Source organism: Pundamilia nyererei, unplaced genomic scaffold, assembly GCF_000239375.1.
Source record: "Pundamilia nyererei isolate P.nyererei 1_Seehausen unplaced genomic scaffold, PunNye1.0 scaffold00342, whole genome shotgun sequence".
Lineage (NCBI taxonomy): Eukaryota > Metazoa > Chordata > Actinopteri > Cichliformes > Cichlidae > Pundamilia > Pundamilia nyererei.
This window is the reverse complement of record NW_005187743.1, coordinates 225450-251900: the sequence shown is the minus strand read 5'-3', so window position 1 is coordinate 251900 and position 26451 is coordinate 225450. Positions and strand designations below refer to the sequence as shown.

At 41.1% G+C, this 26451-nt stretch overlaps 1 protein-coding gene across 1 annotated transcript in view; it reads right to left on the bottom strand.

Annotated features, from left to right (window-relative positions):
- Positions 1–26451, bottom strand: part of LOC102207761 (glutamate receptor ionotropic, kainate 2-like) — a 327213-nt gene that overhangs the window by 193454 nt on the left and 107308 nt on the right. The window contains exons 5-7 of the mRNA XM_013915653.1: positions 24185–24366; positions 13318–13371; positions 10382–10555 (exon numbers count right to left, since the gene is read on the bottom strand). Coding sequence (XP_013771107.1) covers positions 10382–10555; positions 13318–13371; positions 24185–24366 — 410 coding nt within the window. The remainder of the gene's footprint in view (positions 1–10381; positions 10556–13317; positions 13372–24184; positions 24367–26451) is intronic.

The window sequence follows — 26451 nt, the reverse complement described above, 5'->3', positions numbered from 1 at the left end:
GTTTGTTTGCTTGTTTTAATCAATTTTAAATCATGCTTTTTATTTGTTTTTGTTTCTAATGTCTCTGTAAAGCACTTTGAATCACCTTGTTGTTGAATTGTGCTATACAAATAAATTTGCCTTGCCTTGCCTTGATGTACCTCTGTCTGACTCCGGCTGCTCCGGCCTCATTATCGAGTACATTTCGTGTCAAAGACACACTCACACTCTCTCTCGCTCACACCACAAGAAGATTGTTGATTTATGTATCTGTGCATATTTTAATGTTCCAGTTTGTTTTTTCTGGTGCAGCAGTCATTGATACATCATATATTTCTATTTGTACAATATCCTTTTATATCCTGTTTGTGTTTATATAACACAAGTAGAACAGGAGCCTTCAGAGAATTTATAGAGTTGATCTTGGAAAAGCAAAATGTGTTTGGCACAAAAGTGCATTCAGGTCATAATTCTTATATATCATTAGTATATAATAATAATCTTTTTCTTGAAATGACAACATGACAGAGAAGTCACCCAAACAATACTTCAAAAACAAATAGATCAGCTGAGTGTCTCTTTAAATGCCATCTGAAACTGCAGGTGACTGCTGAAATGCTCATAATGCTGATGTAGAAACTGCACAAATGGAAGACCCGATTACATTATTTGAAATAATGTGTTTGCAGATAATTGTGTTGATAACAGACTAGTGCTATAAACATTGCAGTAAAGTTTGTAGCAGCCTGTAGCCCAAAATGATGAATGTGACAGTCTTTATAGTCAACAGTGTTATTTTCCTGTTCCACATAATAACATGTTATTGCTAATTTAGTTTCCCTTATATTGGAGCTCTGAGCTCAATCACTTTGCATCACTCTGACAATGACGGTGTCTCAGGTATTCTGCAGCCCAAAAGGTTAACCATGTTGCACTTGGTAATTCTATTGTTTGAAAACTTGTTTGGTGATATATTCTGGAAACTGAAATAATAACAGTTTATTCAAAAGTTTGATATTTAAACTTATTATTAAATGTTTTTAATAGCAAAAGAATGTTTATTTTTTTGTTACTCATTTTTTCAGCTTAATGTTAATTTCACAGTGTAGTGGCTAAAGCATAACAATAAAAAGACTGCATTCATAAAGCACTCCTATACTCTTATTTACCACTTAGCACTTAATATTACACATTCACCGATTCCCACACAGCCCTGCACAAAGGGGCAGTCACTGGGTTTAACAGTATTGTGTAAGAACACACCAATGTGCAAACTGGAAGAAGACCCCGGTAACCCACCAACATCCCAACTGGTGGGTGTTGACCAGTGCTAAAGGTCTTCTTTCAGATACTTGATGAACTGTTGCCCAGTACACATTAAATATTTTGAACTTTGAATCATGTAGAGCTTATCTTCTGTCCAGAGAAGAACTAAAATATGAAACTGGATTTTCTTTTCTTTGTGTCTCAAGCCAAATTAACATACTATCTCAAGAAGCAGAGATAAACTAACACTCCCAAGGGTTTATTTCCTCACTTTTTAAAAGCTTGACAGATAATTCCAAAGCCATCTCTTATTTTGAAGGGTAAAGATAATTGCTATGTTTCAACACTATTGTCACATGACATGACTGCTTCAAATGGAAGATAAACAGTAGTAAGAGTAATAAATAAACAAGAAAACGTAATGAATGAACTGCACTGACACAATTTCATGATGAATCATACTGGCAACTGGCACATTTGAGCTAAGTAGCCCATCAGAGAATTCTGACCTTAAAACCATTAAACATCATGCAAAGTTTAACAGTACATCAAATCTAGTTTTTTGTTTTTTTTTACTTTTCTTTTGCTCAGCTAAAGGAAGACAAACATATACTCACCCACTAAAATCTAATTCTTTATAAATAAGTACAATACAACATGACTCACTTTTTCATCAAATTGTGAAAACTGTGAAACTTCAGATACTGCTGTGGGATTAATATCCACATTTAGTAAGATCTGAGAGAAGGAAGTACACTTGATCTCAGAGTCTTTGAAAACCAAACAGCAAACTTGGTACAGGAATTTAAAAAAAAATCTCTTACAGTCCCAGATAGGCTTGTCAGACAAAGAAAGGTCCGTGTCCATTGTTAGCCTACGTCAAAGAGCTGACCAATAAAGACAAAACATTCCATGTTTTATGCATTGTTTGCATGCGAAAAGACAAGTCTCATACTAGGCTCATTCAAAGGATGAAATCCAACATTTCTCTTAACAGGGTAGCTGTGGTTCAGGAGGTAGAGACTGAAGAAGAAGAACGCTTCTCCCACTGAAAACGCTACGACCAGATGATCAGAATCAACCTTTTGGGACTCAGGAGGTAGAGTTTGGTTTGTGTTACATGGACTGTTATCTCGCGGGTGGGGAAGGAGCCAGAGCTGGTGTGTGAGATTGGGAAATGCCAACTACATATAGTCAGCCTTCGAGCTTGGGCTCTGGAACCAGTTTTCTGGAGATGGGTTGGAACCCGTTCCACCGTAAGCCTGGAGAATGCTCCACCCAGGGACTTTATTGTTCTGCTGGGGGACTTCAACGCTCACGTGGGCAATGACAGTGTCACCTGGAGGGCTGTGAATCTGAGCCCCATCTGAAACCAAGTAGTTTTTTGTTGTTGGACTTCTTTGCTAACCACAGTTTGTCCATTACAAAGGTTTCATAAGTGCACATGGTGCCAGGACAACTTAGGTCCAGGTCCAGTTTTGTTATTGTATCATCAGACTACGCTCGGGTAAACACAGTTACTAAGCTGTCATCTTATCATCACCTGAGGGTGAGTTGGATCAAGAGACAGGAGAAGATGCTGAACAGACTGGCAGACCCAATCTTACAGAGAGAGTGAACTGGGAATGTCTGGCCAAAATTCCCCCATAGCTCTGTAAAAAACTTACTGGCTCTGGCTTGATTGCAGTTGTTGCTGCTAAGGGTGGCCCAACCAGTTATTAGGTTTAGAGGACAGTCACTTTTTCCCTGTTTGGATTTTTACCCATTAATCATAAACACCCATTAATCATTCATTTAAAAACTACATTTTCTGTTCACTTGCTTTAGCTTTGTCTCATATTTAATTTGTTTAATAACCTGAAACATTTATGTGTAAAAACCATAAAAAATAGGAAATCATGTTGAACATTCACACAGATTTGTGCCGTCAAAATGTTACATGTTGGCTGCTTCTTAGTGGGTTTCCTGGGTTTCTTTTCTGTGTGTGTGTGTGTGTGTGTGTGTGTGTGTGTGTGTGTGTGTGTGTGTGTGTGTGTGTGTGTGTGTGTGTTTAAATAAAATACATTCTGTACAGTAAATGTAAGGAGGTTCACTGCCACACTGTCCTGGAGTTCATCACGCATGTTCGAGTGGAGCTCAGATTATATGAACATGTCTGATGTCTGGATCTTACTTTAAATAATATCTGTCAAAAAGAAAACGGCTTTCCATCACAGCCTCATTTAAATGTGCCCATATCTGTAGCATATTTATGGTAATATGACAATAAAAGAGATTCAGCAGCACTGATGTGACTCTGAATACAAAGCAGCAGCAACAAACAAACAGATGACCTTGATGGCTCAAAGGTCATCCTGTTTGCACAGATGACAAGCCTAACTTCTGATAAAGAAATAAATGCAGTAATTACAGACATGCCCAAGTATTTTTTGAACCACTTTGAAAATTGCAGGCCACACAGTGAATCAGACAGCAGCTAAGGCAATTAACACGGAGAGATACTATGGTAATGAGGCGATGGTGCTTGTAAGGTCACTCACGTTGTGCATGTTAAGCCACAACTCAGGGCAGCGTTTCTTTGCCACTTGATTAATTGAAGGTGACATAAAGGTAAGAGGTGCAGAGTTAATTTATCTGATTTGTCCTACACTGACAGTTGCTAAATAATACAATCTTTATGAGTTTATTTAATCATCTTCCTGATCTGAGGCATTGTGTCGATCTTTTCAAGAAAATGCCACAAACCTTGTTCTTGTTTGATGGACTGAAAACATTCATGGTCTGGAGGGAATTATCAGTCTTGGTAGAGTTATGCAGTCTTGGACTGTACTTGTCAGCTATGTCTTCATCCTGTAAATGCATCTTCCATGGATGCAAGAATGTTCAGCTTGAGCTTCTCATTTAAATGTCCTGAGAATTTATGAAAGAACTAATAGTCTTAATGACTCAGTCAATGCTCAGCTGTGCACAGAGGTGAAACTCATCACAATGAAATGGAATCAGGCCTCATTTTACAGCTATAAATAAAATTAGACATTCATTTGCATGTTATTGAGTGAATAAGTGTTTGGTCTCCTCTGACCCAACCAGAATTCTGGCTCCCACAGATTGGATGTGTGCCCATGTGGCACACAGATTACAGTCAATCAATCAATTACAGAAATTCCTGATCTCACTTCATTAAGTGTATAAACCACACCTGTCCACATAATCATCACGGGCAAGACCACAGAGCTGTTAAGAGATGTCAGGGACAAGACTGTAGACCTGCAGAATACTAGAATAGCTAACAAGACCGATACCAAGAACGTTGGTGAGAAGCTGACGTAGCTGACGTGATTATTTGGAAATGGGAGAAACATAAAATGACCATCGATTGCTCTGGTCTGAACCAACGTGTTAAACAAAAACTTTGCATTAAGTATTTAGGGATTATTGGCACTTTTATAAAAATATATTACACATATACATGGTAGAAAATGAAAGTGCTGTTTTTATTAACTGAATGAATGAGTCTAGAACTCGTGGGAATTTCCTGTATTTCCTTCCTGATGCGCTGTCACTGCCTGAATCTTTTTTTTTTGTTTGCTAGTTTTAGGGGTATCTCTCTGCTAAACTCTGTTAATCTTATAAGAGTCAAATTAGGGAGTCAAATGGTAATATATAATACAATTTGATTTATATAGCACATTTAAAACTGAGGGTACACCAAAGTGCTTCGCAGTAAGGAATAAACAGGAAATGATTACACTGAACAGTAAGTCATTAAAACAAGGTAAACAAAGGCATTAATAAGTAGAGATAGGGAGAACTGAGAAATGAGTAGCGATACAGCAGTTAGTGAGCGGTGAAAATTCACAAGTAGGAAAAGCCAGGTTAAATAGGTAAGTTTTCAAGCGTGCTTTAACCCTTCTCAAGGCAGGCGCTGCCGATTTGCAACAGTTAAAAACTAACAACCTGATTACCCCCCATACTTATTTCGGTTTTTTTACTCAGAAGTACCACTGCAGGACTTGGTTGTGCATTAGCAACAAAAAGTTTAATTTGAGCCTGAGAGGGTTAAAGGATTGAATGGAGTCAGAGGCACGAATGGTAGCAGGAAGGTTTGATGCTACAGAGGCAAAGGCACGACCACCCCCAGTCTTCAGACGGTGCCTGGGCTGGGCCAGAAGAAACTGACCAAATGATCGTAAAGAACAGCTGGGAGTATAGAGACTGAGGAGGTCGGCGAGATAGTCAGGCACAAGGTTGTTTAGGCATTTGAACATAAGCAGCAGAACTTCAATACGAAGTTTAGGAGTCAGCCGATGTAAATCAGGGAGCACTGCAGTAATAGAGCCAAACTTTCTAGTTCTGGTTAGGAGACGAGCCGCAGCATTCTGAACGAGCTGTAATCGTTGGAGGTGAGCGAGGTGGAGTCCAGAGTAGAGTAAGTTACAATAATCTAATCTGGAGGTCACAAAGGCATGGATATGTTTATAGATAAGTTTATAGTAACATGTAGTGCTTTTACTCTTAAATAAGGTTCATGTAACATTAGGCTGATGTGTCCCTCACAAAATAGTGGAAATGCTTCTTTTTTCTAGTTACTTGTGTGGTGATATACATGTAAGTAGTACATTAATACTGTGGAGTGGAAGAGGAGGTCTGTGGATCACACAGTTTTTGATCGGTGCTAAATTGAGTGGAATAAAGTGGATAAATGAGAGCAATTTATTTGATCTGTAACATTCTCTTTTTTGCTTAAGTAAACATCCTAAACCAATGCAGGAGACTCAGATTTGGTCCTCTGCATCATTCTGAAAGCGGAACACAATCCTGTTAGTAGCAGCAGCAACAACACCACCAAAACCTTCTGCTTTTCCTTCAAATCTTGATTGTGTAATTAAAAATCCACTCTGGTGTTGTACAGATGCAAAGTTGAAAACATTTATGATCTTAACTGTTGATGTCGTAATGCCATGAGTTCCTTTTGATAAAATATTCTGAGCTGTCAGTAAAGATCCAAACAGAAAACTGTACACAGCGACATCAGAGTTTTCTCTACCACTCCATACTGCAGAGCATGAACTGTGTCCAGAACTCCATATGAACATCTGGATTTAATTGTAATGCTTTGTTTAGAACATCAAGAAAACGTGTTACAGTATTTTGTTTCAAGTTGTCATTTTGATATGCAACATGGAACCTTAAACACGACACACAGATGAAGCTGTGGAACCTCCCGTCATGTCGATATGCTTTAGCTGCTAACTGATTGCCATTTGTCTAATTAATCAATCCCCAGCTAACACCAGCTATTAATTCACTGATGAGCAGGGTCACAGCACACTCCTCACACACATAAATCTTTGCCTGTTACTGATCCAAAAATAACTGCACAGCTTGATTTGTCTGATTAATCTCTGTGGTGCACTACAAAGTGAAAAGACCTTATTATTTAGCTTGTTTTTTTTATCCATGGATTCGAGATATCAGCACGACTGTAGGACTTGCTGCTTCTGCTGGAAGCTAGTAGCAATAAAAACACCCTAAGCTTTAAGTGTTCAGTGAAAATGTCCAGTTATTACACACACAGTCCATTTTAGGTCTCAAGTGGGAAACTATTGATTGAACCACAAATCTAACAAAACAGCTTAAACTGAGTAACACCCACTTTCCAATATAATCCAGAAACATGACTCAGCAAGTTGTTGCTCTTAGAAAAAAAAAACAATCTGCTATTCTCCTGAGGCAATCTAATGTTTTCAATCAGCAGCCAACATCAGCTGCTGCTGGTGCGGCTGCCAGTGCTGCCAATGCGTTCCAACTGGCATCAGACCAAATGGCTACATTTGGCCTAACATATAACACCTCAACAGTCATTGTGGAAATATAACACAAGGACTTTCACTCCTAACTTCCCTTCACCCACTTTCTATCTTTATTTTTCTTTTTTCATTCCTCCCACCATCTCATTTCTCTGTCCTGCTCCATTACTTTATTTCCCTTCCCATTCCTTGTCTCTGCTGGTTTGACACTCTTTGGCCGAGTTCCCAGTAAACAGTATGGAGGAACAGCTATTACACACAGTGTGCTCTGATCAGAGACGTTTCAGATCACAGCGACAGAGATGCTTCTCATCACACCTGGAACTCGTTTGGAACTCGGGTCACAAAGGTCGTCCGCCTGACTCCAGCAAGCTGCCTCGGACGTTATGGTAAGAGAAACCAGCGAATATACATCCTAAGAAGTCTGCCTCTCCGTGAATCGCTACCTTATCGTGGTGGAGGGGTTTGTGTGTCCTAGGGATCCCAGGGGCTATGTTGTCTGGGGGCAAATTGGTCCTGGGTGAGCGACCAGACAAAGAGCGATTCAGAAGACCCTTAGACTCTCGAGGGAACAGTTTACCCTGCCCTAGAGCCAGGACCGGGGAGGGTGTCCGAGGGCGAGCATCCGGTGGCCGGGCCTTAGTCCATGGGGCAGCCCGAAAAGGGGACATGGGCCCATCCTCCCGCAGGCCCACCACCGGCAGGAGGCGCCATAGGGGTCGGGTGCATTGTGTGCCGGGCGGCGCCCAGGAGCAGAGGCCCTGGAGGACTGATCCTCGGCTACCAAGACTGGCAATTGGGACATGGAATGTCACCTCTCTGGTGGGGAAGGAGCCTGAGTGCATGAAGTTGGAAGGTACCGGCTAGATATAGCCGGGCTCACCTCTATGCATGGCTTGGGCTCTGGAATCAGCCTCCTGGAGAGGGGCTGGACTCTGTCTCAGTCTGGAGTTGCCCCTGGTGAGAGGCGACGGGCGGGGTGGGTATTCTAATATCCCCTCGGCTTGCTGCCGGTATGTTGGGGAATGGGTCCTGACTGTCATCTGCGCTTATGCGCCGAGTGGCAGTTCAGAGTACCCAGCCTTCTTTGAGTGCTGGAAGGTGCTCCACCTGGAGACTCTGTTGTCCTACTGGGAGACTTCAATGCTCATGTAGGTAACAACAGCGAGACCTGGATGGGCGTGATTGGAAGGAACGGCCTCCCTGATCTGAACCCGAGCGGTGTTTTGTTATTGGATTTCTGTGCAAATCATAGTTTGGCCATAACGAACACCTTGTTCGAACATAAGAGTGTCCATAAGTGCACATGGCACCAGGAAGCAAAAACTCGGGTGTGGGAGGAGTTCGGAGAGGCCATGGAAAAAGACTTTCGGACTGCCTCGAAGAGATTCTGGCAAACCGTCAGGCGCCTCAGGAGGGGAAAGCGGTGCTCTACCTGCACTGTGTATAGTGCTGGCGGAGCGCTGCTGACTTTGACTGAGAAAATTCTCGGGTGGTGGAAGGAATACTTCGAGGACCTCCTTAATCCCACTGACACGTCTTCCGAGGAGGAAGCAGAGTCTGGGGATGAGGGGAATGACCCGCCAATTTCCGGGGGCGAGGTCACTGAGGCAGTTAAACAACTCTTTGGTGGCAGAGCCCCTGGTGTGGATGAGGTCCGCCCCGAGTTCCTGAAGGCTCTGGACATTGTAGGGCTGTCCTGGTTAACACGCCTCTACATTGTTGCATGGAGATCAGGGGCAGTACCCTTTGACTGGCAGACCGGGGTGGTGGTCCCCATCTTTAAGAAGTGGGACCGGAGGGTGTGTTCCAACTACAGGGGGATCACACTCCTCAGCCTCCCTGGGAAAGTCTATGCCAGGGTGCTGGAAAGGAGAGTTCGTCCGCTAGTCAAACCTCAGATACAGGAGGAACAATGCGGTTTTCGTCCTGGTCGCGGAACACTGGACCAGCTCTTTATCCTCTCAAGGATACTTGAGGGCGCATGGGAGTTTGCCCAACCAGTCTACATGTGTTTTGTGGACTTGGAGAGGGCATTCGACCGTGTCCCTCGGGGTGTCCTGTGGGAGGTGCTGTGGGAATATGGGGTGTCTGGCCCATTGCTACAGGCCATTCGATCCCTATACAACCGTTACAAGAGCTTGGTTCGCATTGTCGGCAATAAGTCGGACTCGTTCCCGGTGGGTGATGGGCTCCACCAGGGCTGCCCTTTGCGGATGCTGCACCGGTCCATCGTGGTGAAGAGAGAGCTGAGTGTAAAAGCGAAGCTCTCAATTTACCGGTCGATCTACGTCCCTACCCTCACCTATGGCCACGAGCTGTGGGTAGTGACTGAAAGAACGAGATTGTGAATACAAGTGGCGGAAATGAGCCTCCTCTGAAGGGTGGCTGGCCTCTCCCTTAGAGATAGGGTGAGAAGTTCAGCCATCCAGGAGGGGCTCAGAGTAGAGCAGCTGCTCCTCCACATCGAATGGAGCCAGCTGAGGTGGTTCAGGCATCTGACAAGGATGCCTCCTGGGTGAGGTGTTCCGGGCATGTCCCACCAGGAGGAGGCCCCGGGGCAGACCCAGGACACACTGGAGCGATTATATCTCTCGGCTGGCCTGGGAATGCCTGGGTGTACCCCCAGATAAGCTGGAGGAGGTGGCTGGGGAGAGGGAGGTCTGGGCTTCTCTGCTTTGGCTGCTGCCCACGCGACCCGGATTCGGATAAAGTGGAAGAAGATGGATGGAGAAGACTATCATTTCTAGAACACTGTTTTATGCCATTAGTGACTTGATGCCTGAAAACCACTGGGAAAATCACAAGGTTATTTCCACTGTCCAATTCGTCAACCACAGTAAGAAATACGTGCATGAGATGCAGTATAATATGTAATAAATGTAATAAATGTTCAAATTTCATGACTCTCAGCTGAAGTATTTCTCCTACTTAAATGGATATACAACCAGGAGAATTGAGAGATATTATACAGAGTTTTTAATCATGGGAATCGTGAGTAAAACTTCAAGCTTGCATAGAAGGAAGCATCATATCATCACACTGAAGGTTAGAGCGCTGACAAAACTGAAGAAGCAATCAACAGCAAAAATTAATGTACCTCTGTCTCAGTCTGATAGAAGTCTACAGCTGTGGCAACACATTTAATTACAAATTGTATTAACAAAGAAATCCCCTACTTTCATCATTCATTTCCTTCCTCACCATGACAACAGTTTCTGAGAAAGATCAATAAGTAACTGACCATGGGTCCACATCTGCATGTCAGTGAACAAAACTCTGGCAAAGTGCTTCATTATACATTCATGAACTTTGTCCAAACTCACAGTCATGAAGCCGTCCAGTAATCCGGAGTCAGGTTTCGGTGGAGCCTGCAGTCGCTCCATGGACCACTTCTCGATGATAGAAGCCACCTGGCTGTTCTCAGTGTTGAGTATCCTGAAACCCGTCATGTTTACACCACTGTACCGGTAAGGTTCCACGTCCAGTGCAAACAGATCCTGGAAAGAATAGATACAATGTTAAACTCTATGTATCATTTTATCCCCACTCATCCCTGCTATAAGCTGAAAGGCAAGGTGTACCCTGGACAGGTTCGTCAGTCTATTATAGGTTTAATTCAACAAACCCAACTCACCTGTCAACTTGTCCATCACTACTGCAAACAAGGAAGGGGTCAGAGGTGATCCTCACTGTAATCCCACCTCAATTTTGAACCCATATGCCACTCCTACCCCACACTCCACCTCAATACTGCTGTCCTTATACATGTCCTGCACCACCTAACAGACTTTTATGCTACGCCTGACTTCCACACAGAAAAATTTTAGAATACCATAGTTCCTCTCTTAGTACTATATACAAAGGCACTGATCATTTAGAATAAACACCCTTAAAGCAAATATTGCATTTGCAGTACGTTTTCTTTGCAGGGAATTCACAAAAAAAAAAGTAAAGTAGAGAAAAAGAATAAGAGTGACAGCGTTTTGATCCCTGACAGCACTAACAGCCTTTCCAGGATGAGAGTGAGATGGAGCATTTACACTTTGATCTGAGTCAAATCTTTGACCTTGACTTGTACACACAGGCATTTGTGGATCTTGCATTTTGTTATGTAGATACTGAGAGGAAGTTTATTCTGAAATAACCAAAGGCAAGGTTAGGACACATATGATCTCTAATGTGACAGATTTTAACGAGCTGTCAAGAAGGACTGCTATTGTGAAGACAACAACAATTTAATTTCAGTTCAATTCAGTTTTATTTATACAGCGCCAACTCATAACAACAGTTGCCTCAAGGCGCTTTATATAGTAAGGCAGACCCTACAATAATACATACAGAGAAAAACCCAACAATCATATGACCCCCTATGAGCAGCACTTTGGCGACAGTGGGAAGAAAAAACTCTCTTTTAACAGGAAGAAACCTCTGGCAGAACCAGGCTCAGGGAGGGGCGGGGCCATCTGCTGTGATTGGTTGGAGCGAGAGCAATGGGTCATTTGAACTAATTCTGAAATTATTTCACCAGTTGGCAGCAGAAACAGAGTAATTATTGTGAAAGTTACGATGAAAAGAATATAATGATAAATTTAAAAATTACATTAACAAAATGTCATCGGTTGTTGTTATTTGTCATTCGTCAGCACTGCATGTTCACTAGCAGTTTGCCAAATACTAGTGTCATTGTGTACATGGCAAAAACTGTTTTATAGTATATTTACTTTGAATGAAAGCCATTTTATTTTTGAAAGTTAGCTTTTTCCCTATGTGTACCAAAAGCAGCGATATTGTTCCAAATGTCTGAAATGATTGAACTGAAGGTTTGAAATGCTTTGTATGTATTATTGTAGGGTCTACCTTACAATATAAAGTGCCTTGAGGGGGCTGTCGTTGTGATCTGGCGCTGTATAAATAAAATTAAAATTAAAAAATTAAAGTTGTTTGGCTCAAAGTATGTGAGCACATAGTTAAAGAAAAGCACCTGCCTCTTTCCTGATGCATGCCCAAATGAAGTTTGGATGCCTTGGATCACCAGATGAGAAATCATGTCATCATCTCAGTCTCATCTTTTATTAATCTGCCACATCATTTAATTAAATATCCGGACTGTGAAAGAAAATCATCGAATAAAGCACAGATGAATAGAATTACAACAGTGCATTTTATTTAATAATTTCTTCAGTTTTGATATCTCCAAACAAATGTGTCTGTGTAGGTTCTCCATCATCCAGCTCATGGTAATCTAAGGAGCTTGAAAAGAAAAGCGACTGGACTTCTTCAAGTTTCTTGAAGATGATTCATCTCTTATCTAAGAAGCTTCTTCAGTTCTAAAACCAAACGGTGGAGAGTCTCAGATAATTAAACCCTAGTGGGCGTTGTTCCTTAAGAGGCTTGTTGACACACTACTGATCCTGTGACTCATCACATGAGGCAAGGTGTGAGAAAGGGTGTGGGTCATTATAAGCAGAGGTTTCAACTGAAACCATTGTGAGACAATGCTTCACCCTAACACGTGACCTATGGAGATGACCTGACCCAGGTTGTGAGTGGGCGTTAAGGCGTCTGGGAAGGATCTCAAAACTGGATTATAGATGGCAGACAGTTGGTGTCGTAAGCCACGCCCTCTGTTCAAAGACGGTCGCTCACAGTGGACACAGATGCTTCTTTCACTCCTCTTTCAAACCATCTGTCCTCTCTGTCCAAAATGTGAACACTGACATCCTCAAAGAGTGACCTTTGACCTTTAGGTGCAGATGGACTGCTGAGTCTTGTAGTCACAAGACTAGACAAGACTGGAAGACTCAGTCAGAAGGCGACATACTTTGTATGTTACATACATACCATAGCTCAGGGTGGAATAAGTAGCACTTTTTACACAGTAAGACTAAACTATTAATCAAGAAAAAGATGAAAAAGAAGAACAATGAACAAACAATAACAAAAAGAGGAAGCAGAAAAAAGGAGGAAAAATATGATGGAATGAAGAAACATTTGGAAGATGATTCATATTAAAAGATATCATCAGCTGATAAAGGAAGGATAAACCAAGAGAAAATAAGATGTTACAAAGTAGTGTGATATTATTTTCTTTGGCTCTGGAAAATGAATCACCCACTGAAAGAAAAATAAATGAAATGAAGATTGAGAAGCTGCACCATCTAATGTTTTGACCATGCAACAAATCTTTACGGCGATATGGAACTGTGAGTTCGATCTGATGAAGAAATGACTGTGCAGGACAGTCTCTGACTCTACTTACCAGTGTGGTAAATATATAGTGATAGTACTCTGTCATCATCCCCATGGCAAGAGCCTAAGAAAGACAGTGACAGAAGGGGGCACATTGGGAGAGATTTATAAATAAATCAGGAAGCAGATAAAATGTTTTGTCATATTCTGCACACACACACACACACACACACACACACACACACACACACACACACACACACACACACACACACACACACACACACTGTTTTGTAAGGCTACATCGCTGTGTTACCATGTAATGTGAGAAGGCATATGTTGTGCTACACTGCTTTAGCCCAGCAAAAACACAACCATGCGAGGCAGGACACAGCGCCCAGGGTGATCATACATTTAGAATACTGCTAATGTACAATATGCATAATTCTGTGGAACATCTGGAACATTAGCATCACCAAACTAACATTCACAAGTAGTATTAAGCACTGCAGAGTGGAGCTATTGTAAAAGAGCTGCTTTTGTTTATTTTTATTTCAAAAAATCAAAAACATATTTTTCCAGTGTTAAACTGTTTTCAGTGCGTGAAAGTGTAAACATGGTATGTAAAACGATTTAACATTTCTCAATAACAAAGCAGTCTGCAGAGTACTAATCCCTGAATATGCAAAGGTTTGTGTTACTGCATTATGTCATCACAAAGACGGATATGTTCCTGTAACATTAAATACATCTTCTAAAAGCAAAACCAAATGTGCTCATTGTGCTTGTAGCACACAAGACTCTGAGTCTGAATGTGGCACATTTTCATGTAACACTTTTCTTCTAGTGAAAAAATAATCTGACTTCTTACTGTCATACTGTTGAGGAAAAAAAGTTCAAAGTTGTTCTGTGAGATTGTTTTATGATCTATTAGATGAATAATTACTATAACGCCTTGCCTCAGTTGTTCTCTTCTGCTCCCAGCATCAACAGTGAGCAACAGCCCTAGCTAATAGTAGCCTAGAAATAGAGTCAGCTAATCACTGATGTTAACAAACAGCAGACATTAAAGTAGCATATAAGGATCGGCCCATGTACCAAACTCTATATAAGGACACCAAAGCGCTGATGTGGCTTCAAATTTTATTTTACCAGTGAGAATCTGACTGTGTAAGCAAGCAAAAACCAGCCAGATATTTGGGGGTCAGCTCAGCACAGCATTTAATCTACATTTGTATGTACAGTCATGGCCAAATGTTTGGAGAACGACACAAATTTTGGTTTTCACAAGTTTGTTTTTATGATAACAATTTGCAGAAGGTTGAGAAGAGTGATCAGATGAAATGCAAAGTCCTTGATGCTTAATCCGAACAAACCCATCACCACTGCACTTCATCGCTGCCATAGAAAGACCTGCTGAGATCTTTACAATAATCTTCTCATTAACTCAGTGAGAATGTTGATGAGCACAAGGTTGGAGATCATGATGTCATGCTGACTGGATGTGTTAAAAGGAAGGTGATGCTTGAAATCATTGTTCTTCATATTAACCATGGTTAGCTGCAAAGAAACATGTGTAGCCATCATTGCGTTGCATAAAAACGGCTTCACAGGCAAGGATGTTGTTGCTACTGAGATTGCGCCTAAATCAACCATTTATTGGATCATCAAGAACTTCAAGGAAAGAGGTTCAGTTGTTGTGAAAACGGCTTCAGCGCAAAAAAGAAACTCCAGCAAGCACCAGGGCCGTCTCCTAAAGATGATTCAGCTGCAGGATCGGAGTGCCGCCATTGCAGAGCTTGCTAGGAATGGCAGCAGGTGTGAGTGCATCTGCACGTACAGTGAGGTGAAGACTTTTGGAAGGTGGCCTGCTGAGGTAAAGTCATTTTCTCTGATGAAGCCCCTTTCCAATTGTTTGGTGGCTGTAGCTCAGGTGGCAGAGCAGGTCAGCCACTAATCAGAAGGTCGGTGGTTTGATCCCAGGCTGCCTCCTGGCTGCATGCCAAATAACCTTGGGCAAGATACTAACCCCATGTTTGCCTACTGTTGGTGGTCAGAGGGCCCGGTGGCGCCAGTGTCCGGCAGCCTCGCCTCTGTCAGTGTGCCTCAGGGCAGCTGTGGCTACAATGTAGCTGCCATCACCAGTGTGTGAATGGGTGGATGACTGAATGTAGTGTAAAGTGCTTTGGGGTCCTTAAGGACTAGAAAAGCGCTATACAAATGCAGGCCATTTACCATTTGTTTGGGGCATCTAGAAAAAAGATTGTCTGGAGAAGAAAAGGTGAGTGCTACCGTCGGTCCTGTCTCACCCAACAGTAAGGCATCCTAAGACCATTCATCTGTGGGGCTGCCTCTCATCCAAGGGAGTGGGCTCACTCACAATTTTGCCAAAAAACACAGCCATGAATAAAACATCCTCCCACAGGAACTTCTTCCAACCATCCAAGAACAGTCTGGTGAGGAACGATGCCTTTTCCAGCCTGATGGAGCCACAGTGATGACTTAGAGGCTCGGAGAACAAAACACTGAAATTTTGGGTCCATGGCCAGAAAACTCTCCACACCTTAATCCAATTGACAAATTGTGGTGAACCCCAAAGAGGTAAACAAACATGACATACAAAAACCCACTAATTTTCACAAACACCAAGCATTATTACAAAAGAATGGGTCACCATCAGTCAGGCCCAGAAGTTGATTGACAGCATGCCAGGGCGAATTGCAGAGGTCATGAAAAAGAAGGGCCAACACTGGTCAAATATCGACTCTTTCAAAAATGTGATGTAAATGACAATAAAAGCATTTGAAACGTATGAAGTGCTTGTAATTAATAATTATAATACATCACAGAAACAACTCACACAAAGATCTGAAAACACTGAAGCAGCAAACTTTGTGAAAAATAATATTTGTGTCATTCTCAGAACTTTTGGCCATGACTGTATGTATTTATTTACTTACATGATATGTTAGCTGAACATTTCAAGGGTCAAGTTGCTTTATTAGCTAATTTTATCAGCTATTCATTACCAGGTTCAGGCTAGAAAACACTACATCTAACTGAAAATGCCTTTCGTTTAGCTCACTGAATGCATAAAGCCAAATGTTGATACATTTATCCATTAGTAAGTTGTGTTTTGAAAAGAAGTAATATATTTGTAATTGCTAGTTGCATTCACCCTGGACACAGTCTGTTTGACCTGCTCCCCTCAGGCAGGAGGCTCCGGTCCATTCGCACCAGAACCTCTCGCCATAAGAACAGTTTCTTCCCCTCTGCTGTCGGACACATGAACAATAACCATATGACTGTTCCCACCACTAACACATGACCCTACGCTGTGTCACTGCATCATTCCATGTTTGGCACTGATCACCACCTGCACTCATGTATATATCATGTATATATCATCCACTTAGCACTTTAATTCTTATTCTTATTTTTATATTTTTATGACAGTATGTTGCACTGAAGCACCGCAGCAATTTCCTAATGTTGTAAACCTGCTCAACATCTGGCAATAAACCCTTTCTGATTTCTGATTTCTGATTCAAAGGCTTAGACAAAGACAAAGAGCATAAAACCTGGATATCTGAAATAGAGTTTCTACTAATTCATGGTGAAAAGAGTTAGTATGAGAACAACCCTTGAAGAAATGCAAGCATGTCCAACTGATCATGCATAGACCCATAACATGTTGGACAGATGTTATATCCCATCTGGCCAAGCACCCCTGAAAGTGTGAGAAGGCGTGGAGAACACAACTCCCACAAAGAGAGGACAAGACGCTTAATGTTCTTTAAATAATGTCACGGCTTTGTAGACAAAGCAGGAAGACATATTTGTATGTGAGCTGCAGACTTCCACATTATGATCTTGTTAATAGTTTTACATCTTCACTGCATACAAAAGAATTACTCATGACAGATATATCATTACATCTATGTCTGTACAGGCTGTGAGTCATGGTAGTGTAAGGAGCGTGGAATGAAAGTGACTGGACTGTTTCAGTTTCTTGAAGCTGTCGTCAAAGAAGCTTCTTCAATTCTAAAACCAAATGGTGAGAGTCCCAGGTATTTAAATCCTATGGGGATTGTCCCTTAACCTCCTAAGACCTGAACTTTTCCACAGCAGCATTTTTAATTTCTCTTTGATATTTGGGCTGATTGGGACCCGATGAATGTAAAAACAAAGAATTACCAGATTTTTCTTTTTACCTTATTTTTGTTTTTAAGAAAATTAAGAGCCACATATGAGGATATTTGTTTAAAATGTTGATAGAACAGTAGCAGTATAATGTCCTCGTACGTGGATATCAGTCCCATGTAGAACATAATTGAGTATTTTGAGTATCGGCAGCACGGTGGCACGGTGGTTAGCACTGTTGCCGCACAGCAAGAAGGTCCTGAGTTCAATTCCACCAACAAAGGAGTGGCTCCGTAAGAAGCATTTGAAAGTCCTGGAGTGGCCTAGCCAGTCTCCAGACCTCAACCCCATAGAAAATCTGTGGCGGGAGTTGAAAGTCCGTGTTGCTCGGCGACAGCCCCAAAACATCACTGCTCTCGAGAAGATCTGCATGGAGGAATGGGCCAAAATACCAGCTACTGTGTGTGCAAACCTGGTAAAGACCTATAGTAAACGTTTGACCTCTGTTATTGCCAACAAAGGTTATGTTACAAAGTATTGAGTTGTATTTTTGTTATTGACCAAATACTTATTTTCCACCCTGATTTACGAATAAATTCTTTACAAATCCTACCATGTGGATTCATGGATTTTTTTTTCACATTCTGTCTCTCACAGTTGAAGTGTACCTCTGGTGCAAATTACTGACCTCTGTCATCATTTTAAGTGGGGGAACTTGCACAATCGGTGGCTGACTAAATACTTTTTTGCCCCACTGTAATTGGTTAATCCAAATTGCCCATAGGTGTGAATGTGCGAGTGAATGTGAGTGTGAATGGTTGTCTGTCTCTGTGTGTTGGCCCTGCGACAGACTGGCGACCTGTCCAGGGTGTACCCCGCCTCTCGCCCTATGACAGCTGGGATAGGCTCCAGCGCCCCCCGCGACCCTGAACAGGATAAGCGGATGCGAATGGATGGATGGATGGATGGTGATGTCCACATATGTGGACGCCAGGTCCTAGGAGGTTAAGAGGGTCGTTGACCCACTTTTGAGAATTTGTCTCAAAAGTCATTCTCAGCAGAGGTCTGAGGTGAAACCACTGTGAGCCCTTACCTCATCCCATCATGTGACCTATTGAGATCATCTTGTGCAAAATGTGAGTGGGCATTAAGGGCCTAGAAAGGGATCTCAAAACCTAATTGTTGTTCCATTTGTCATTCTTTTTTCCCCCAAGTTGGTGTCAGACCTTCTTTTCTCTCCATATTCACTGATTTGAAGGCGCAGTTGGGATAACCACATGTTGTAAGGGCTTTCTTTGCAGCGTCTGCCTGGTGTTGTAGCATCCTGATTACTCCTAAATTATCTGTCCATGAAGCCAGATAACACACACCAATGAGTTAAACTGCAGGAATGTCTTAAAGACATAAAGACCTGGATGGCCGCTAACTTTCTGCTTCTTAATTCAGATCAAACTGAGGTTATTGTACTCGGCCCTGAAAAGCCTAGAAATATGGTATCTAAGCAGATTCTTACTCTGGATGGCATTACCTTGGCCTCCAGTAACGCTGTGAGGAACCTTGGAGTCATGTTTGACCAGGACATGTCCTTCAATGCACATATTAAACAAATATGTAAGACTGCGTTCTTCCATTTGTGCAACAGCTCTAAAATTAGAAATATCCTGTCTCAGAGTGACGCTGAAAAACTAGTTCATGCATTTATTACTTCCAGGCTGGACGACTGTAATTCATTATTATCAGGAAGTCCTAAAAACTCCCTGAAAAGCCTTCAGCTGATCCAAAATGCTGCTGCATATTTTGTTCATACTTCATTGGCTTCCCTGATAAATCTAGATTCAAAATTTACATTTTTATAATCACCTATGAGGTCTTGAATAATCAGTCCCCACCTTTTCTTAAAGACCTCATAGTACTGGATCACCACCACAGAGCACTTTCAGACTGTTGTGCTTCCTTGGGTTTTTAAAAGTAGAATGGGACCAAGAGTGAAAACAGATATAAGATCCCTTGAAAAATTATATAATGAAACTTGTATGTTTTGGATACTTCCTAAATCAATATATGAAAGTGATGAGAAACGAGTAAATCATATAAGCCTTATATGATTCACTATATGAAGCAAGCTAAGGCTGATGCAAGTCTTTTCCTATTTCTTTTCCACATGGGTTCAGCCTCCAATCAGCTTCTGTGGAACCAGAACATTTTAGGTCTGCTTTTAACATTGGGTTTAAAACTTCCCACAATGGACTGAGTGTTTCTTCTTCACTCAGATTTTTTCACTCACTCAAATTATTTGTTTTCTTTGTATTATCATAGAGTCTTTACCTTACAGTATCAAGCACCTTGAGGCAACTATTGTTGTGATCTGGCACTAAATAAATAATAATTTATTTAATATAAAATATTATATTATTTAGTTTTTTAAATATAACAAAATCTGGTCATCGGGGAAAATTTGGTTTGCATCAACTCCATTTTCTATTTTATGCTGAAGTTAACATGAAAATGAGACTTCTGTCATGCTTATACTCAGTATGACTCAGTCTCCCCTCGCCTGCTGTAACAGCCATACATTCTACTGGGAAACAAAATTCAGCAGTGGTAATAACACCTTTACAAAAGTAATGTGTTTCCAAAAAAAGAACCTCTACTCTGTATTATTCTGTTATGATCCAAACTAACTGTGTGGCTATTGGGTTTGGATCATCAGGAGCTGCTTGTATGTGTCTGTGCTGTGTGGTGATGACTGTATACTCCATTTGGGATTACCTACTCCGGTACATAAACAAACCACAGACTACAGCTGTGCACAGAGGATGTATAAGGGGACAGGAAGGGATGATGCTGCTGCTAACAGGTGAGAAACCTTGAGAAACACTCCACAGCTCAGTCTGAAAACCAGCCCAGCCTCAGTGGAGACTCACATAGTACAAAATCCTGGATGTGCCAGAAACGTTTTTCTTTGGGGAAAAGAAAACAAACTAACAGAAAAACACATTCAATGAAATGAAAGTAGCTGTTACACATCAGTATTAACATGATTAGAAGAAGAGTCGCTGATATTTCTGGAGTACTTACATTACATTTAGATTAACTTAGATTTAAATAACAGTCCAATCACATTTTTTCTCAATCAATTGAAAAACGCAAGAACAACCAAAAACTAACATAACTGGACATTTGTCAAAGCTGGGAAGGCTCCTAAAGAAAGCTCCAGGTGATCCAGGAGAGAAGGACAAACTCAGTGATCCCGTACGTGTCAGGGGTATCAGAAAGGTTGAGACACTCTGTCTCTAAACACCACGTCTCTCTGGTTTTTGAACCCAGAAACACAAACTGGAAGTATTGGTTCCATGGGTATTTGGACACCTTCATTGCTATGAGTACTTATAACTAATTGGTGAGTCACGTAATGAGAATATCAGACGCTCAAACCTTTCATTACTTGTCATTAGCAGTGATTCTTTCTGACATTATTAATGAAAGGCAACCTTGACCTTCCCCAGCAATCTAGCAGTATGACACTGATTAAAAACCCTGGGAGAGTGACAGAGAACAGGAATTGAATCGTGTCGTCCTCAATATTTTGTGAAATATTTCAGGCAGGAGAATTATGAATGCTTGTTAAGTGAGTTACCACAGTCCTGCAGTTTAATTCAATTCTGTGTTATTTATATTAACAGCTGCTTTAAGATGCCGGCAGCACCAGTCTGTTTTTACACTGTAAAATCTAATATTCTGTTTAATTAAACATATTAAGCAGACTCAACTCAGTTTTTATCAATTTGTTATTAGAACTCAGTTTAAGTACTTTTTTCCAAAGAGCTGATTAACTCAGGTTATTTGAGTTGACTTAAATTAACTAAGTAAGCTGGAAATTTTTGCTTCTCATTGTGGAAGGATAAAACTATATGGTTTGAAAATGCCACGTCACTACCTTCCTCCTCCCTCGCAGTGTTGCCAACTCCTCAGTAAGGAAAATCGCTATTGGCTGTCCTAAAAGTTGCTAAATGATGTACGTTGTAGTAGAGAAACATAACATCATGTAAGGATGAGTAAAAAACGTTTATTTAGAACTACAGATTACATTTCTTTTAGCAATTATTGTTTTTTTTAATGTCACAATTCCAACCCTGCTCCTTTATCGGGGTTTGGACCGGCAAAAGTGACCCGAAATAGGCGCTCTGGTGGAGTTACTTTGTGTGTGTGTTTAAGTGGTTTTGAACCTTGTGATCCACAAAACAGCATAACAGTAAAAGAAGAAATGACTGCAGTACAGTCAGTGCAGGAGCAGCGGCTTCACTCATTCGCTCATTCATTTGCAGTTTGGAGGCATTGGTCCAGTGCTGGCTGGATGTCACTGATAGATAAATATATAAGAGAGTTGGGTTTGATTAGTAGAATCTTTAGTGTTTTACTGATTGAATAATTACTTAGAATCCTGCTGACATATCGGTACAAAAGCTGAGTGTCTGCAAAACGAGCAGCTTCCCCTGACTGCTTTTACCCCGTCAGATAGGTGCACATCTGAATTTGAACTGAAAATTGAATCTTTACTTTGAACATGTTAAATATTCTCATGTTAAACTCTGTGAACTGCTAAGACAGATTGCCCTCTCTTTTGGGAAGTTGGCCGCAGCCGATTGACCGCAGACTGTGGCTTCCTGGACTGGGGGGTCAACCAGTGCTTTAATACAATATAATCATAACTAAAGTTTTTTGGCTGTGATTCCTCAGAGTGGATAAACAAACATGATAACAGGAGACTGCAGTTAGATAAGAGATGAATAAATATTGCAGGGCTGAGTGAGTGAGGGTTGAAATATTGAACCAGAGCAGAGTTGATGATAGGACATGTAGAGAAGGTCGCTAGCTGTCGACAGCAGAGGCGTACGCTCAGTTGAACTGAGCAGAGTCCAGTGTGTGCAAACTACACTGGAGCAGAGTCTCAGACCTACAATGGGTTACAGGCCTGAAAAGCAGAAGCGGTGAGGTTAAAGGTTATAGACTAACATACAACAGGGTGGATGAGAAAGAAAGGCTACAGGTCCAGTGAAGAGGAGGTGGGCAGTGTGATAAACCTTCACCGTTTCACTTCTATAACTGATTAGAAATGTATTAAAATGTGTTTCTTATTTTGTATTTCTTGTAGCCATGACATGTTTCACAGTTCCTTTCAATACCTACTTTATTTTAACTCATTTGGATACCATAAGTTATCCAAACTTTTTCAAAATGACCTTCTTCAAAATTAAATAATTTAAAAGTTTCATTTAAGTAAGTGTAGGTTAGTGTTGTTTGTCATACCTGTTGCTTATTATTGGGTCTAAAATACATTTTATATTTACAAAGTAAAACAATAAAACTTCATCTTAAATGCTTTTTTTTGTCAAATCTTACAAACTAGACAAACAACCAAACTTCTAGAGATAACTTTTTCGGGTTGTTTGACACAGTGAAAATGACCCACTCTGGCAGTTTGTGGAGTGGAACTGTGGAATGGGTCTGCTGTCGCAGGCTAGCGAGCCTGGAAGTGGAAAGAGATGAAGTGGTTGAGAGGTGCCAAATTCCACCATTCCCGCCTCCCTCCACTGAGATGACCATCTCACAGCCCTGGATGTTGCTGCATTGCAACAGTGGTTTGCAGATGCCCAGACTATAATAATAATAATGGATTGCATTTATATAGCACTTTTCAAGGCACCCAAAGCACTTTACAATGCTACTATTCATTCACTCTCACATTCACACACTGGTGGAGGCAGCTATAGTTGTAGCCACAGCTGCCCTGGGGCGCACTGACAGAAACAAGGCTGCCATGTCGTACCATCGGCCCCTCTGGCTGTCACCAGTAGGTGAAGTGTCTTGCCCAAGGACACAACGACCGAGACAGATACTGGAACCGGCTCACAAACATCAATACCGTTTTAAATACATCAAAATAAACTATTGTTTACATTGTGATGGCTGCAGTTACAGCCACACATCGTGGGTAGCATCTACCAAACATCACAGCGCTACAATAGAAACTCTTACATCACACTACACTTATATTTGTCTCTCTTTAAATATAGGATTTAAGGATAGTAAAGAATTGGTTTTGGTTTAGAATTAATTTATTTCTACAATCACATTATACTGTATTCTCAGTTTATTTGCACAATGACGTAAACTAGCACCACTGAATGAACAATGGGCTGTGAGGTCATTTCCTTGATTCTGTGTTGTGCCATCCGCCTCCCCAGAGGTTGTTTGGTTTCTCCGATGTATAACTCCTGGGAATCCTCCTGGCACTTAAGAGTGTACACTATGTTACTCTATTACCGATCAACAAAGCTGCAGTCAGCTGAGACTGAAGAAGTCCCCTGATGATGATGATTCTGAAAACATCCAGATGAACAGAATCAACCTTTTGGGATAGTTTCAGTCAGGTTTTTGTGTGTTTGCCCCCTTTTTGTGTCTTTGTGGGCTGATCAGTCACTATTTAAGTTTCCTCTTTGTCTCGTTGGGGTAGGTCAGTTTGTTTGGGGTGGCAGTGTTGTTTGTTGAGTTCAGTTACTCTGACATCTTTTATGGGCCCAAGATTTAGATTTTTTGGTTTAATTTAAGTTTGTTTTTCGACTCTAAGCTGTGCCTGACTTTGCTTTACTGCTCGTCCATCACAACATACAAGTTGAAATTGCAGGACAGACTTATTTTAAACTGTTCAGCTGTTACTCAGTTGGTTAGGAACTGAGAGTTTTTGTGGTTATTTTATTTAGAAGAGGACAAAATACAACAACAAATATTCGTACCTGCTTCAGTATCCCAGCAGCCATTTCGTGGCCACAGTCAAAGATAATATGAAACTCCTTTCCCCTTTTCATCTCCTTTAAGAGTGGCTTTGCATCCTTGGTTTCTGCAGGCAGCTGCCGGATCTTTAACCGGATGTTGTACCGTGAAGGCGCCTTTATAAGCTCTTGCAAACGAATCAGACCTGTGAGAAAAAGCAGAAAGACAACACACATTTGAACAGTTTTGTTCCTCCACTATTTGCGGACGTCCATGAGGACGATCTATTTTCCAAAAGGACATTTTAAATGTATGTATCTTTCCACAATAACTGTGGTTACAACTTATCTAATTGATTTGGCAGCAGCAGTTATAATCAGAGCAAGAATAAGAAAGCTGCAGGGATGTTTCTATTGGCAGTTCTTTCTAGTGTCGTGCATTTCTCTTCAAAATCTTTTTCTTTCAGCATCGTTGTATTTCCCTCTCAGTCTCTCTGTCTTTCACAGTGTATCTGCCCACATCACAGCAGGATCAGTGTACTTTAATCCAAACACCACATATATTCGTACACATCAGTACTGCATGTAACAGTCTTCATGCATCATGAATGAAATCATAAATGTCATACATGTAAATTCAACCAGTTTTCAACTGAAGCATAAACATCTCTTGTTTTTCACATAATGAAAACATGTTTGGCGTTTTCAGGACCTCTGATTTTGTTGTTGTTGCCTGAAGTTTTGGGGCACTTTTGTGTTCTTCATTATTACTGTATTACTTTGGCAGATTATTTATTATAATTATTATTACCCATCCATGCATCCTCTCCTACTTATCCAGTCCAGCCTCACCCGGCTCCCATAGGATGACAGGCAGGGACCTGACAGATCAGCAGCTTGTTGCAGAGCTAACACAGAGAGCCGGACAATCATTCACCATCACATTCAGAGGCACCGATCAAACAAACAGCACTAACTGCTTGTCTCTGTACTGTGGAAGTAACCCGGAGTTTTACAACATGCATTTCAACTCATAACAGCAAAGTCTGGTAGTTATCCACTCAAGCTTCAGTTTTGTTGTATTTTTATCAGTTTACTTTGTCAAGTGCTGATGAATGTTTCTGTGGAGTAAAGAGTTTACTTAAGAGAAAAGCTTTTTCACTGAAACAGAGCAAATCTGCAAGATATCATGATAGAAAAAGGTTTTTAATAAAGGGTCTTTTTAACATTAATGGTAATGTATACTCAGAGTCGATCACTCCTCATTAGAATGATACAAGCATTAACCCCACGGTGTGAAGGGTTAGCTAACAGGGACAGAAAGAGCTGAGTGTTAAATTGCTATACGCTGACACAGCACAGTTTCAGACAGGACGCTTGGCTTTGGTATGATAACAGACTTTATTGTGTCAGTTAAAGCAGACATCAGCATGAAAATAAACCATCCCTGGTCACAACTGTAAGGTAGCACCTTGTGTTAGAGGGGTCTGGGTTGATAATTACAGCTGCTTAGATAAATCTGAACCAGTTACAGGCTGTTTCCAGTCCAGTCGATGTTGGTTTCTTTCAACCACAACCATAATTCTTCTGAACATTAACCAAGTACATTTTGTGCTTGGTTATGCCAAATTACTTCATTTAATATGTATGACCTGCTTTCTTTCTTTCTCTCTGTTGCCCACCTGTACAACCTGGTGTAAACAATTCCAAATATTAGGCTGCTATCCTGAAGAAGGGGCTGCAGAGCTGGAGTTAAGCAAAGAAGTAAGAACCTTTGGGAATGTGAGACAATGAGATGACTGGGCGTATGTATGTGCTTCACAGAAACATGGCTGCTTCCACAGTGCAGCAGCACCTCACTTCAGAACTTTTTGGTCAGATAGAGATGTTCATTTGAGTGGCAGGAACAAAAGATTAAAACTGTTAGTTACTGAAAGTCATGCAATCCTGCATATGTTACTATGAAGGAAGATTTCTGCAATATTGCACTGATAGCTTTTACAATACCTGCACATTACTTGCAGAGGCAATTCTCATTAGTCATTGTTATTGTTGGCTTCTTGTTTAATGACAGCCTGTATCCATAAAGGCTTTTGCAAGTTTGACAATTGAGACTTAAAGACCCTTCAGGACTGTTTTGAATCTACATGTGGAGAAGATATCATCTGTTTGACTGGATGGATCACAGACTATATTAAATTTAGCAAAAATACCACTGGAACTGTATGTTGCCTGTGAACAACATCCTTGAAAGAGTAGTTGTCAAACAGCTAACAGATCATCTGCAGAGG